This window comes from Mytilus galloprovincialis, chromosome 6, assembly GCF_965363235.1.
Source record: "Mytilus galloprovincialis chromosome 6, xbMytGall1.hap1.1, whole genome shotgun sequence".
Classification (NCBI taxonomy): Eukaryota; Metazoa; Mollusca; class Bivalvia; order Mytilida; family Mytilidae; genus Mytilus; species Mytilus galloprovincialis.
In genome coordinates this window covers 99821700-99838419 of record NC_134843.1, presented here as the reverse complement: position 1 = coordinate 99838419, position 16720 = coordinate 99821700, and the positions used below count along the sequence as shown (strand labels likewise).

Here is a 16720-nt window from a genome sequence, read left to right as displayed (position 1 = left end):
TGCCTAATTTTGATGATTTTCCCATCTTTCGTTGATTTTTACCTATTTTTGGGCTATTATCCTGAAAAAAATCACAGTTCCACAATTAAACTTTTTTTCATACTTTCTACAAAGATGAAGTGGACCAATCTGAATAAATTTTACTTAAAAAAAACTATAGGTAGGTGTTAATATAAGAAAGTGTTATCATATTTTAACGCTTTTTTGAGTAAAATTTACCATGCTGTCAATTTTGTATTTTTGTGATTTTTCTCAGTTTTAAGAACAAAATGCAAATGATTTCAACTTTTTTGTTATAAATGATTGAAAAAATACATATCTAACAAATTTGAAAAGACCAAAATGATATGGGATGTACATGATTCCTGTAAAATCATTTTTTGTATCCCTCACCCATTTTCTCAAAATTTTGGCTAAAAATACAGACTTCATTGGTCGTAAAATTTGAAAACTGGATTACTCAAAAACCATTCATTGTAAATACACAATTTTTTCACAGAGTTATATTTGCAATGATTACAATATTTTTAAAATTCATTGATATTTTCCACTTGTATCACATGTTTTGGAAAAAATTCAAGAACGAGATTTCAACGAGACTGAACGAGACTGAAAAGTCAGAAGAATACATCCTTAAGTGTGCACAACTTTTTTTATGTTATTTCTTTCTAGACAGAAAAAAATATTACAGTCATTCCTTATATAAAATAGCTCTTCATTGAAAGAGCTACGTTAACTTTCATTAAAATAGTCCTTGTGATAGTATTATTATGATCAAACAAAAAAAGAAATTCGTGTGACAGAACAACGTTAAATTGCATTAAAAAAGTAATTCATGTGGAAATTAATCTTCATATAATAGTGATACATAAAACTATATCAATATACTCTTTCACTATATCCAACCGCATAATAATCGTTGCATGTTGATCATAAATATCTACGGTTATCTTTTACGTTGGGTTGATGTAACCCCAACATCTTTTGTCTCTAACATTTTGTAACATCAGTATTGAGACGGTGTATTGAGACTAGATAGTAACTGTGTGACATCTCCGACTTATTTAGGGGTTTCCTCTTGTGTTGAAAAGAGATAGAATACAATAAAAGAACACATTAAAATGTAGCTTAAATTTATAAGTCAAAGATAAATTGAACTGAAAAAGACGAAAAAGTTATAAAAATAAAAAGATGTGGTATCATTGCCGATGAGACAATTCTCCAACAGAGACTACACGACATAAAAGCGTATAACCATAGCACATCGAAAGTCCTTCAATAAGTATTAAATCTTATACGGCATAGTTTAACATGTTCTCTGGCGCCAAACTATGGGGCTCACTATCACATGAGACAGTTATCTAATAGTAAAATATCAGAACAGACTATAACAAGAATGTGTCCATAGTACACGGATGACTCACTCGCACTACCATTTTATATGTTCCGTGGACCGTGAAAACTCTAATTTGGCATTAAACATAAAAAAGATTATATACTAGAGAACATGTGTACTAGGTATCAAATTGATGGGACTTGAACTTCATCAAAAACTACCTTGACTAAAATATTTACCCTGAAGCCTGACAGATCGAGGGATGAACGAACGGACGCACACCGAACAAAACATAATACCCTAGATGGGTCATAACAATTGGTTTAAAAGGACTGTCTATAACTGCAAGATCTCACAGATATGTACTTAGTGTCTTTTTGTTGTCGGGATGTACAAGTACCTGGCCACGTCCACTCTGTATTTTTGTTAGATGTATTTCTAATTGTATTCATATGATGAGTTCAGCCTTTCTTAAATGGATTTTACAGCGGATGACCGTAAGGGCATTCCGGTTTATTGCAATTGCCTAGAATTCCATTACGTAATATTCGTTTTTGGTTTTTAACCGATCTATAAAAAGAACTACGCGGATATTAACGAATGCAAAATGGCATTCCTTATCGTTTGTTATAAATACATCTCTTCAATGAGTATTGATAAAAATATTTTTGTTTAGAACAAAAATTAATAATATAAAAAATGTTTTGTCGTTAGATATATATGTACAAAATGGTTTGTTGAACCTGGTTTGGTGGCATTCCAAACCTCCCGCTTTTAAAAATGGCAGTGTTAATTATATTGACATTAGAATGACACAAAGTGAGTTGCTAATGTTTGTGTATCTTACATATAATGTTGTGTGTACAAGTTAACTGGTGTTTTGACATGATTAACTAGAACTATAAACAATTAATATATTATTTATTCTATATGAATACCTATTAACAAGAAAAAATGTTCAGCTGGTCGTAATATTCATGCTAATATATACACTGATAACGTCTTCATCAATTTGTATATCTATAGGTGGAACTTTTTGGCGCAAATTGTGTTTGGTTTTCATATACATGTATATTCTTTTTTTTCTATTTATGGTTTACTTAAATCTCCAATTCTCGACTACTTTTCTTTACGAAAAACATCTTACAATAAAGATATTTGTTCCCTGTGATTCAGACAGCTTCTTCCAGTATGGATGCGAAAAATTAAAAAAAACTATAAAAAATACGTAAAATGGCGAACATGTGTGTAGTTTGAAAAAATAAATAAAGTAACTATTAAAGTATGAATAAAAACTTTCTGATAGCAGTTTATGCTTCTTAATTGCATGTATACACAAAAAATGTATCTCGTTTGAAACATGTTTCTAGACGGTTAAAAATTAAATTATTCATTTTATAAAATAAGTAAACATATATCCTTTGCGTTTTGTACAGGCTTTCGTAGTAAACTTAAAGCAGAAAAAGAATATGTTGGCAATATGACCAGATACCTAACATATCATGAACGAAGGATGGGATAGAAGATGAATGATTGAATAGTTGGATGTCCTTTTCTTATTTGGACAATCTCCCAAGCGATTATCTAATGGCGTCTTGATAGTAAACAGATGGTCATTTCAATTAGGTGTTGTATGCATGTTCTCTAGTTTTCCTTGATCATTAAGTGTAGTGATGAGTGAATGATATACTATCCATCAAGTTTAACATCAATATCGACAAACAAGTCAAACAATTAATGCACCAATATTTATCAACACATTCCTGAATTCTTCAAGAAGTCAAGGTTATCTCAGATTTCTATGAATATGTAGTCGTCAAATATTACGTCAAACCCTTGAAAGAGTCAGATTTTCAAAAGTGTCGACTACGTCATCAGCGTTTGGTTTCTTTTCTACTCTATTTTCATACGTTTTGTTTTTGTTTAATAACTTTAGTTTTCAATAATTTCGGGACAGGCAAACATCTTTTTGTTGTCTTTCAAGTTTATACTTAAAGCAGGCGCTGACATTCTTCGTCCTCGTAGTCGTATTGCCCGATCGATAACAGGAGGGACGTCATATTGTATGGACGCACGTGACCCCCTACGTCTGTGACAATAAATCACAGTTGTTTCACTTTGTGATTCGTCAGAATCTACACTGTTTATAGATAGAGTACTGGTATTAATGTTGTCTGAATGGTTGTTTACAAAAGCTTGAAAAGCCTCATCAAGAATTTCTTCTGACACTCCACGATTGGCCCAGATACAGGTCACTCCTGAAAAACATTTAAACTTTATAAAGAGTTCTTCCAAAAAAAAAACCTTCATTTTTTTTACAAACCAGAAATCGGGAAGTTTTGCACCATTAATCAGATTTGTTTAAAAAAAATAGCCGGGTGACTCAAAACTTCAATTTCGTTTCCTTTAAGTGTTTACATGTCCTTTCTTTCTTGGTAACAATTTGGACCATGATTTGTTCGTTGTTATTTGTCTGTTTTTGCATCTGTTGTTTGTTTTCCAAAGAGGCAGTTGTTTTCTGTTGTTCTGTCCAGTAAGTTGTTTTACTGTTGGCGTTTGTTTTGTTTTATTGGTTTTACACAAATGATGCAATATATTGAAGCAGAACTACGGTAAAATGTATCCGTTGGTTTTACTGAGGTTTGCTTTATTACATGAAGGTAATTTTTTCTGTTTTTTTTTTAAAAACCTGTTTCAGATGACATTTGTGGACAGATTTCGTTCAACTTACGATGTAGCCTGTGTTAACAACACTAATAACAAATTCTATAAAACGAATGAGGGAAAGATGAATTTTAATGTTTTTATTTTGTGTCTGAGTCTGGGAACTGAAATGATTTTGATTTAGTATAAATGGATAGAAATGCGTTACCTAAACACTTATGTGCTACTTCAGAGAGGTGATCTTTCTCATCGTCAAAGAACATCATATCTGGAAACTTACCTAAACACGTATGTGCTACTTCAGAGAGGTGATCTCTCTCATCGTCAAAGAACATCATATCTGGAAACTTACCTAAACACGTATGTGCTACTTCAGAGAGGTGATCTCTCTCATCGTCAAAGAACATCATATCTGGAAACTTACCTAAACACGTATGTGCTACTTCAGAGAGGTGATCTCTCTCATCGTCAAAGAACATCATATCTGGAAACTCAATACCACTCTCTTTTTTAATTCTGCAAAATACATTAAATATATTCGTTAAAAGAGAATAAGTAATAATTATCAAATCAGTAAGATCTTCTGATATCAGTTATTATCTTAATGTACAAGTTGTTTGGATTTAAGATCAGTATTTGTATCTTCTGTATCAAATAAGCGTACCTTTATTAACTTTAAATTCTTTTGAGTTTGTTATTTTTTTCAATTCAAAAAATAAGCAAACGATCTTCTCTAAATGTCTGTGTTCAGTTAGAAATTGACAAAACGACATGTTCTTTTCTTTAATTGTCAAATTAGACACCTTTTACAAATTGTGACTTTGATGGAGAGCTGCCTCATTGGCACTCATACCACATCTTCTTATATATCTATTGGCTGTATTCAGAACAGTTCTACGATTAAGCATCATAATAAACCTCTCCAATTTAATCATGTCAGGTAAAGTTTAAGGAATGAAAAAGTCTGCACTAATCCAATATACTCTCATATTCCATTGCCTTTTACGCTCTTCATGTATGCAGTCGACCCACTTTACATAACACACCTTTTATATAATTAGTTAATTTGTTCTCGTCCTGAACATACATGAAATATTTGCTACTGGACGTTAAGCAACTAACAATCAATCAATGCTCTCGCCATGAGTATGTATTGAATATGTGTCATTCAGCGCTAATCAATCAATCAATTCAAAACGAATTAAAGCTTTGTTAAAATTAACAGAATCACTGTTAAAACAATCATTCAATTTGTTGACTTACTGTAAGAAATGAGTAATTTTTGATCCTGGGTAGATTTCTATGTAGTCAAAATATTCATCCCATCCAAAGTAAGATACAAGTCTTCTAGTTTCGTCTTTATAGAACGCCCTATAAAAGTAAAATATACGGAAACATGTAATGATAATGATATTAAAGATTTACATTTGCGTGATTCAGAGAAATTACTTTTAAATCATATCGAATAGAGAAAAAAAAATGACTTCCAAAATTCTTCTCATACACTGGAATTATACAAACAACTGCAGTTTTGTTCCCATTATATATTACTACGAAATCAACAAATCGTCTTGAAAAATGTTATTTGTCTCGCAGTTAAGAGACATGTAATGTTGGAGTTTGATTTTGTGTCAGCTCAGTGTTTCTGTTGTGCCATAGTTTCCTCGGTTTTTGGTTTCCCCGGTTTTAGTTTGTAACCCGGATTTGTTTTCGATGAATTGATTAATGACTATTGCACAAAGGTATAGTCATGTTGGCTTTATTTAGATTTCAAAACAAAACCGAAACAGTTGAAGAAGCGCTTTCTTATTGTTTATTTAGTATCATCACAGATCTACGCGTCGAATTCTACACCTAAGCATTCTTCAGAGAAGCCATTAAGCATGATCTAAAGTATTTTTATATAAAAGAAACTGTCAAAACGGTAGAGTTATATGAAAGAAGTTAAGAGAGCATCTTTTCCTATCATAATAAAATCTAAATCATCCGCAATCAAGATTTATCTGCTGTAAAAAATAGATAGCAAGTGATCATTTTCAAAGATATCATTGTCTTTAATCAAAATAAACTTCATCTTTAAACACTAATGTGTTGTTTTAGTATTTTATCAAAGGAATGTTATGAAAAACATGAATAAGCTTTCCAAAATAATGAAAGTCGGTTTTATGAAAATAGGTGGTCTTGTCTAAATCCATCTGTATGTTAAATATAATGCTAGTAATCCTCCAAGGCATCAAAGATATATTCTAAGGCGCCAACTTTATATAAGTGTTAGGTAGTGGCATGTGATTTAGATAAAAAATGAAATTTGTCAGAAACTTGTGTTTTTTTTCTTTTATTCTTTTATAACTACCATCTAGTACATTACAAAACTTGTTTTGGTTTAAAATTAGACACGGTCCATTTCCCTTTTCGGGCAATTAAATGGTTAGTTACTACAATTACATGAACTATTAAACGTATTCTTTAAAGTCAGTATCGCAGTTAAATTTCAGATTTGTTTCCATATAAATGCACATTTTAAAAGTTATTACAACGGCAAACAATATTCCTTCCATTTCGCCATTTTAACCCTTTCCGTTTCCGCCAAAAATACCAAACAGACAAAAACCATATAAATCCATACACGCTCAAGACAACAAACAGATGTCCATTGACGAGATTCCTATCTTTGAAAAAAGGCACATACACAAAAGTTGTGTTTTTATTCATTGATTTATGCTTGTACAGAATGTTTTTCATTCAGTGTATGTAAACAGTATATAGTGTTTCTGACGAATTTTAACAGAGCACCTAAGATCACCAAGTTTTTGGTGGGGTTCGTGTTTTTTCAGACTTTAGTTTTCTATCTTGTGTTATGTGTGCTGTTGTTTGTTTTTTTTTTTAACCCACGGCATTGCCAGTTTATTTTTAACCCACGGCGTTGCCAGTTTATTTTTAACCCACGGCGTTGCCAGTTTATTTTCGACTTGTGAGTTTGAATATCCCTCGGGTTTATTTCGCCTCGTTTTGGTTTTTTTAACGTTTGTAGAAAAAATGTTTTTTTTTTGGTTCCGTGTAGGTTAACGATATATTGTAAGTATCTTTGATGTAATTAATGTAAGGTGCATGCAGTTATTCTTATGCCTTTGTAAGTAAGTATATACTCCAATGTATTAATCTGGGATTCTATATCTAATCATTTTTTCACCTCAAATCTGTTTTTAAATTAAAAATCCATTTCAGCGTAATGTTTGTGGTATGTTAGACATACGGGTTACATAATACAATAATGCATATGACTATAAAACAATGTTGATGTTCCGTGCCCTGCCAAATTGCTGCGCAATAAAACAGTATAAGTTATGTGATTGTACTGGTATTTAGCTCTAAAATGACTTAAAACAATATTCTATAGCATTGAAATATAAGAAACAAGAAATTAATCTAGGTTCGACATCATTTTAAAATTACCTTTGTCAAGTCATTATTGAAATAACATTAGTTATGTAATATTTTGCAACTTTTGATTATTTTATAATCTATTTTCTGCTTTCGATTTTTTTGATAAACTTACTCTGATGCGATTGCTAATTTGTATCCTTCATCGTGTAGTCTATATAAGATATGATCAATATCTGGAAATGATTTGATCTCCCTACTGTTGGCGTCAAACACTTTACCGTCTCTGAAATATACAGAAAACACACTTTCATAGAGTAAACAATGTAAAACTTTCATAGAGTAAACAATGTAAAAAATAAACAGTTTACCGTCACTGAAATATAGATAACATTATATCTTGGTGAAAAACCCTTACCGTAACTGAAATATAGAGATCACACACTTTCATAGAGTAAATACTGAAATGAAATAAATACGTCATTGAAATAGAGAAAACATTTAAGCGGAGAGAAAAAAATCTTCGTAGAGAAAACATTTCACGGGTACAGAAAACACTTCATCGAAGCGAAAACACTTTATCGTAGGAAAAAATATCGTAGAGAAACACTTTCTCACAGTCATCAATGCTCTTCAAACTTGTACTTGTTTGGCTTTCTTTACTGTTTTAATCTGAGCGTCGCTGGTGGGTCTTATGTAGACTAAACGCACGTATGCTGTATTGAATTATGGGCCTGGTGCCTTTAATGACTATAAGCATGTCGATATGTCTTATTGTAATGTTAATTTGTGTATTTCTCTGACCTGAATGTTCTTGCATTCAGACAGTGAGACAATGAAATACTTCATTTTTATCACCTTAAATAAATCAAAGACTCTAATGGACAGCCATCAGCAGTTCATCATTGTCAAAACCTCTATCAAACAGAAACAAAACAGAATACAGAACAGTTGTGCATAGGTATACATCAATTTAATGCATCTCAAAAGTAATGTTGTCATTAAGGAGATAAACAACAAAATTATTTCTTCATTGTGAATTATTGTAAATGTCTTTATGAACTTTTGTACGTTATTTGTGTTATATATTGAAATATGCATACTATCTCTTTTTATTTAAAATTTGTAATTTGGTTTGTGAAAATAAAGGCATATACATAAACTTTTGATTCTTTGTTATTTTAGAGGTCATAATTTGATAGTTTGAGATTTTAGATGTCAGTATTTGATATTTTCTTATTTTAGAGTTTAGTATTTTTAACTTTCTTATTTTAGAAACAGTATTTGATAATAGCTGTGATTTTACTGCTCTTTATTTGATTATAGCTGTGATTTTACTGGTCAGAGTTTTATAACAGCTGGAAAGGATTGTAAATACTTACGGCGTTCGGTTAAATGGAGGCTCTACATTATTTTTTCGGTCTACCCTAAATGGCCACAATGTGTAATCTGAAATGGAAAGGAAATTGTCAAGTAAATATTGTACATCAGTTTACAAATATGTAGTAGTGTCAGGAATTGTTAATATTATCTACCTAGCTCTAGACACACTTTTTTTCTGAGATAATCTTTGTTATAGGTGACACTTTTTTTTAAATCCTGTTTACAAAAGTATGAATTTACCTTAGTCGTATATACTATAAACAAACTAAATTTAAACAAATTATCAACTCAGATTTTAATTCAATTTCATAAAAAAATTCAGGTTCATTATAATGGGTGGAAATAAAATATGCGTAAATGATAAGAATGGTGATCATTATTATGTTCGTACTTACTATTTTTTATGTTTCTTTTATCATTTTTTTACTCATTATTTAAAATGATAAGAAACATGGTCACTTATTACAGTCACAAGAGCATTGCAGTTATGACTATCTTAAGGCAGCTTTGATTTACAGTCTATGACATATATGATAGGTATAAGATAGTCTTAGGTTTGTCCTAAGATATATCTTATGACATACCTTACGATGCCTTCGGAGACCAGGCCCCTGGTACCTATATGATAACCATTGCGATGTGTTGTTGTATTGGTTTAATTGACATTGACTTATGTATATACAACAACTTTTGTTTACCTAAATAAACACAACATCGCCTTATATTGGTACTTTTTTTGTTGTATGTTTTTAATCATAATGTTTATGTGAGATAGAGATGGTACAAAAAAAAAATATTACTTGTATTGAATATTAACAAAAAAATGAATCAGCATATTATAATGCGTTTGTGGGAATGTATTTACCATATCTGTAAGGGATAAAGCCGATAACAGTCCATTCTGTAAAATATTGGACAGGTCTAAGACCGGTTCAATATTTTATAGAATTGACTGTTAGAGGCTTATATCTTACTTAATACATTGTTTAACACGTCGAAAAAGGTAAAACAAAAGAAAAAGCAAGCAAAGTTGCCCACTTTAAGCAGTAGCTCAACTTAAAAAAAAAATAGACAAAAAGACAGTACAGCTCAAGGTAAACAGCATATATTGTTATTGCTACATGAAGAATAAGACACAGGGTATGCGAATCATGATTTTTGCGTGCGCTAGGACAAATCATAGTTTCCGCTCATAGTTTCCGTGAATACCTTTATACAAGCGTTTTGTGTTGGAGAAATTGAAGAAATTATATTCTTAATGCAAAAACGAAGAAAGAGATGTCGTTATCAGTTATTGTGTTGTTTCAAACTTTGGATTACAATCAAATGTGTATTCGGAATCTATTCAGATATGTATGCATTATTTCAGTATGGATAAAAAAAGGGTATAGTCAAAGCAGCTAATATTGGCAAGTTTTATATATATTATATTTCAAAATGTAGTCCTCTCCTATTAGTTTCTTGTTTCATCTCGGGTTTTATTTTTTACAGGGTAAATGAGAAAAAAAGAAAAGAATATGAATAAATGTTCTTGTTGAACCATATCGAGTGCACCGCAGTCGATTTTATTTCAAATACATAATTAATATGAACAAACCAAGAGATAACAACATCATATGTTTAAACTAAAACTAACAACATGCAATCAGTTATATTCATTTGTTGGAACTTTCAAGAGACTGTTATTGTTTACCCAAACCATAACATCTGAATATCCTCCCCCTTTTTCTGTTTTTCTTTTCTTTCTGCAAGGTTGTATCGCTCTTTTTTCGTTAAAATCTGTATTGAGTCCCTTGTGTTTTTTAAATGTTACCAAAACGTCATTTTGTCACGATTTTCTTTTGAAAATAAACTTTAATAAAACGATCACTGCGAACAAAGTGCGAATTGGAAACACGATTAAGTCTTTCTCAAATAGAAGTTCAAAATTTTTCTGAGTTTTATAGTTCGTTCTTATGTTGTACTGTTATACCACTGTCCCAGGTTAGGGGGAGGGTTGGGATCCCGCTAACATGTTTAACCCCGCCACAGTATTTATGTATGTGCCTGTCGCAAGTCAGGAGCCTGTAATTCAGTGGTTGTCGTTTGTTTATGTGTTACATATTTGTGTTTCGTTCATTTTTATTTTTTTTATAAATAACGCCGTTAGTTTTCTCGTTTGAATTGTTATACATTGTCATATCGGGGCCTTTTATAGCTGACAATGCTGAACATTGTTGAAGGCCGTATGGTGACCTATAGTTGTTAATGTCTGTGTTATTTTTGTCTCTTGTGGACAGTTGTCTCATTGGCAATCATACCACATCTTCTTTTTTATATTGTTTACCAGATAAAATGTGGTAATGTCTTCCTTTATGGTGCTTCACATATTCATCGTCGTTCATAACCGAAGTGTTGCATTATATTTATATTTTAAAAGCAATAACTTAAAAAAACAAAAACTTGTAAATCAAGAAACCTGAAAATTCTAAAAAAGTATTAGTCTATTAGTTCATGAAGGAAGTTCTAGATTCGCACTTTGTACACAAGATACGGTTTAGTGTGTTCGTGGCCCTTGTATTGCGGGATGATCTATCAAATTTAAGAATCATTACGTTATTGCTTTTTTTTCATTTTAATTGTAGTTGAAAAGGATGTTAAGAAGAAAGAATAAGAACAACACCAGAGGTCAATTTTTATGACCTAAAGACGGACGAGGATAAATCTTTTAAAAAAAGAAATTCATAAAGGCAACAACAAGACTGGCAACAGCAACAAGACTGGCAACAACAGCAAGACTGGCAACAAAACAAAACTTACAACGAGCATAATCAACTTATTGAATTAGTGCAAAAAGAGACAACCCAAAAACATGAGAAAAATGGCTGTGATATAAGTATAGGTAGTGTTAAAAATCAATTTGAAAGTGACTTTTTTCCTCAAGAAACCGTTTTGATGAGTGACACAATTATTGTATTGGAAGTTGACTTTAATAAGATGTTTTTTTTAATTGTTATTTGTTCTTTGGTGGTATTTTTCCTAACATGATGAAAACAATTAGGGTAATTAATAGGTTTTTTTTTTTATTTCAGTGATTTAAGTATCATTTACGTGTAAGAATCAGTTATGCTACCTTTAACTGTCCAATATTTTTAAGAAAGAAGAGGCCTGGCTATTCTTAGAAATATTGGACAGCTAAAGGTAACATAATTATAGTTTCTGACAGGTAAATGATAGTTCAATCACTGAAATAAAGAACAGGCAAAACAATAGAATGACGTCACAATGTTTTAAATTAGTGGTAATTTTGCTATGTGTGTCGCCCTTTATGCTTTTGTCTTTGTATTGCTAAGAAGTTTGGATGATTAAATTGAAACAAGGTTTATTAAAACACAAACTAATATTACGAACAACTTTCGCAAATTACGATTAAAATTAATTTACATATGTGACCTACAGAAATGTATGAGTTTTTTTTTTGGCATTTTAAAAAGAGATATAAATTGTAGATCGATTATTTTGTGGTGAAAAGGAATCTGTTGTAGATCTGCAGTACAAATAATCTGTTAATAAAATCAGCTAATTACCGCTATAACTTAATATAATGAGGCACAGGATATCCAGCCCTCTTTAAAAATCAAACCATCAAAAGCTTTAAACTTCCTCAACACATTTGCTTTACATAAACAATACGTAAACCAGAGTTCATCCCAAGTTATGCAAGTGTAATCATCGTTTATAGACCAAATGGTTTTCTCCTTCATGCTTACATTTTTTTATTTACAGAAGCGATAATTTGAATTACATGGCAAAAGAAATTTCTTTTCATTCATAAAATCACTCTACAGACAAACAAATACATCATGCCTTTCGTTAATCATTAAGATAATTGAAGCTGATGTCACATGACCAAACAGCTGTGAAGCATGTTTGACGCTGATTGAAATTTCATCTGTTCTTTTAATTATTATTTTTGTGTGGAACTTTAATTAGTTTCTGTTATGTAATCGGCATGATTTACCTGTGCATATAGATCAACAGAGGAATGTAAGTGGCAAGTCATGGTATCTTGAAATATGAACAACAATTAGTTCTGATCTCTTGTCTCTCCTTCTTAGTTAATGAAGTACCCAAAATATCTGTTAATTAACGAAGTATCCTCGACCTTTCTTGTAAGTGTCTTACGTGTTACAGTTATTGGAAAAGCTAAGGGCATTTCCACTTTTAACGAACATTCAATGTTTTCCTCAATTTATTTCCAGAACAATTTAAACATACGAACACCAGACCCTGATACCAGCTATAGTCACGGAAGATACAATAGAACCAGTTTCCCAAATTGCAATTAAAAATTGGTTTTGGCTATCGTGTACAGTAAAATTTTGTCCGCTGCTTTCGTGTACAGTGGAAATGTGTCCGCTTGGCTGTTTGTTGTAAGTACATGTACCGTACAGCAGAATTTGTTACGTATTACCTATTGCATCTGCGGTAACGATAGTCAGAAGTTAGGATGTTATCATATATTCGCCTACTTGTATCACAAATGTATCACACATCGTGAAAAATCAATTTAAAGTTTCTTAATTTGATTAATTTCAGCATGTTATCATATAAAAGGAATTGCAAAAAAATATACTAAAAATAAATAATTTGACACTAATTTGCGTAAATTGATTTTCAAAATGTTTTGACGTAGTCTTGATCATCTCACATGTACACAGTAATAGACAATAATGGGTAATTTATTTGAAACACAAACCAGAAGGGATTCCTCTGGCTTACTATGTTGCATTCCATTTGACTTCAGTAAGAATAATTTCAAAATTTACTAACGGGTTATTTAAATATGAATATAGATATAACATAGTATGATTGAGATAAGTCTGTTTAAACACCGTATGGAATATCGTTTTACATGACACAAAATTTAGTCTGATGGGAGATATTATGGTAATGGGAGATTTAAATGCTCACATTAACAAAGGGGAAGAAGATTTTATAGTAAATGACTCAGATCATGTTCTTGACAATTTTTTACCACTTAATTATGTGGCAGATAATATACAAAAATTTCGTAATACTGAAATACATCAAAACACAAATGAATATGGAAAGAATATTGTTGATTTATGCATTGATGCACAACTTAGAATTTTAAATGGTAGAACCATTGGTGATTCAATAGGGAAAACAACATATCATAATTATATTGGAGCCTCAATTGATGATTATTGCATTTGTAACTCAAATTTTTTACAAAACATTGTGAGTTTTAAGGTAGATGAGTTCAATCCTATACTATATGATCACTGTCCTATACATGTAAAAATTTTATCTCAAGTTACTGATAGAAATTTACAAGACTGTTTAAAGAAAAGTATGAGAAACATTAGATGGAATGATAGGAAGGAAATTACTTTCAAGTCAACCTTATTAAATTTTGATTTTGAAAAATTATGTAAAGACCTAGAAAATATTAATAATTCACTTGATAAGCAAGGTTCTGGTATAAAATTAAATGAAAAAGTTTCTGAATTTTCTTCTTTTTTGATAAGTGCTACAACAAAAAGTAAAAATGATATAAAAAATATGTCAAATAAATCAGATTTTCAGAAAAGGAGAAAAAAGAAAAAATTGTGGTATGATGATGAATGTGAAGTTAAGTACAGACATGTGAAACAATTGGCAAGGAATTTAAGTAATAATCCTTGGGACAAAAATTTGAGACAAAAAGTTGCTTTAAATAAAAAGGAATTTAACAAATTAACCAGAAAAAAACATAGACTTTTTAAAAATAAATTATTAAAAAATATTTTAGAATCTGAAGACAAGAATCCATCACAATTTTGGAAGTCAGTAAATCAATTAAAAGAAAAAGCGAGTAATGACCCCAGTTGTAATATATCCCCAAAGGAATGGTTGAATTATTTTAATAAATTAATGAATATAGATCATATAAATAGTTATGAAAATGAAGATACTCACACATCTTCTTACAAAAATCAAAACATTGAAATTTTAAATTCTGAGGTTACAACTGAGGAGGTACAGAAGGCAGCAAAGAAGCTGAAGTTTGGAAAGGCAAGTGGGCCTGATGGTATATTGAATGAAATGTTAAAAATTACATGTAATATTAATCCTAAGGTGTTTGTCTGTTTTTTCAATGCTATATTAAAATGTGAAACCCACCCTGATTTATGGAGAGAAAATTTTATAAAACCAATCTTCAAAGGAGGTTGTTTCAATGACCCCTCTAATTATAGAGGAGTTGCATTATCTAGTTGTTTTGGAAAATTTTTTACTAAAATATTGTCAAACAGGTTGGATGATTTTCTTGAGGAAAATAATATTGTTTGTAGTGAACAAATTGGATTTAAAAAACACTGTAGAACTAGTGATCATATTTTAACCTTAAAATGTCTTATTGATAAGGCCTTCAAGCTATCTAAATCATTGTATGTCTGTTTTATTGATTTTAAGAAGGCTTTTGATACAGTTAATAGAGAAGCATTATTGTATAACTTGTCCTGTTGTTATTTATCAGGCTGTTTTTTCAATATTTTGAAAAATATGTATGTTGAAGTTAAATACTCAATTAAGTTTACAGAAGGCGAAACAACGTCATTTTCATCAAAAGTGGGAGTAAAACAAGGCTGTATTTTAAGTCCAACTCTTTTTTCCTTATATGTAAATGACATGGTTAATATATTTGACAACACATGTGACCCTACTGTAATAAATAATGTAAATTTATCTTGTCTTATGTATGCAGATGATATTGTTTTGATATCAGAATCTGCAAATGGTTTGCAAAATTGTTTAAGTAAGTTATCAAATTATTGTGATACATGGAATTTATCAGTAAATATAGACAAATCAAAGGTTATTATTTTCAATAAATCTGGGAGAGTAATTAAAAAACACAATTTTAAGTACAAAGATTATGTATTAGAAATTACACCAGAATACAAATATCTTGGAGTATTATTTAAACCTTCAGGTAGCTTTACCAAGGCAAATGAATACTTATGTAAAAAAGCAAGGAAAGCATCATTTTGCATTTATAAAACTTTGCATTCAGACAAATTAAATATATTACCAAATCTTAAAATATTTGATTCATGTGTTAAACCTATACTTCTTTATTGTAGTGAAGTTTTATGTTTAGATACTTTGTTGAAAAATAATGTTTCCATAGAGTCTAGATATTTTTTATATCAACCTGTTAAAGTACAAATTAAATTTGCTAAATATGTCTTAGGAGTTAACAAAACTGCTTCAAATTTAGCAGTTTTGGGAGAATTGGGTATGATCCCATGCTCTGTTGATGCTGCTAAACTTTGTGTAGGTTACTGGCATCATATAGTCAATTCAAATCCGGATAGCTTAATAAATAAAATTTATTCATCAAACCTTAATAATAAGTCAGACTGGTATAGAATTAAAATGAAATTGTTATTTGAAAAAGTTGGATTTGACCATGTCTGGGAAAATCAAAATTCATTTAGTAAAAATCGTTTGACTGTTTCTATATATAAAAAATTGAAAAATGATTTCATAAAATTTTGGGACCATTCTATTTCAAAAAATATTATTGATAAAAGAGGAAATAAATTAAGAACTTACAAAGATTTGAAAAAGAAATTTGAGATGGAAGACTTTTTAAAATTAGATATAGACAGAGCTGATATTTCAAACTTTGTGAGAATTAGAATAAGTAATAGTATCCTTATGATTGAAAAGGGCAGACACAGAAAGATTGATTTAGAAAACAGAATATGCCCTCTATGTAAATTTGAAGTTGAGGATGAATTACACTTCACCATAAAATGTACCAAACTCAATGAGTTGAGAATTAAATTTTTTCAGAATATTTCAGATATTTTACCATCTTTCAATAATCTTTCAGACATAGAAAAATTTCACCTCATATTTCGAAGTAACGATTATGATGTCAGTAAATGTTGCATAAAAGGT

General features: G+C 30.5%; 1 protein-coding gene across 1 annotated transcript in view; it reads right to left on the bottom strand.

Annotated features, from left to right (window-relative positions):
- Positions 1-3119: 3119 nt before the first annotated feature.
- The window catches only part of LOC143080934 (magnesium-dependent phosphatase 1-like), a 34470-nt gene continuing 20869 nt past the window's right edge, over positions 3120-16720 (bottom strand). Inside the window, exons 2-6 of the mRNA XM_076257127.1 lie at positions 8764-8830; positions 7557-7667; positions 5264-5371; positions 4425-4516; positions 3120-3594 (exon numbers count right to left, since the gene is read on the bottom strand). Of these exons, the coding sequence (XP_076113242.1) occupies positions 3269-3594; positions 4425-4516; positions 5264-5371; positions 7557-7667; positions 8764-8830 (704 nt within the window). The 3' untranslated portion in view covers positions 3120-3268. The remainder of the gene's footprint in view (positions 3595-4424; positions 4517-5263; positions 5372-7556; positions 7668-8763; positions 8831-16720) is intronic.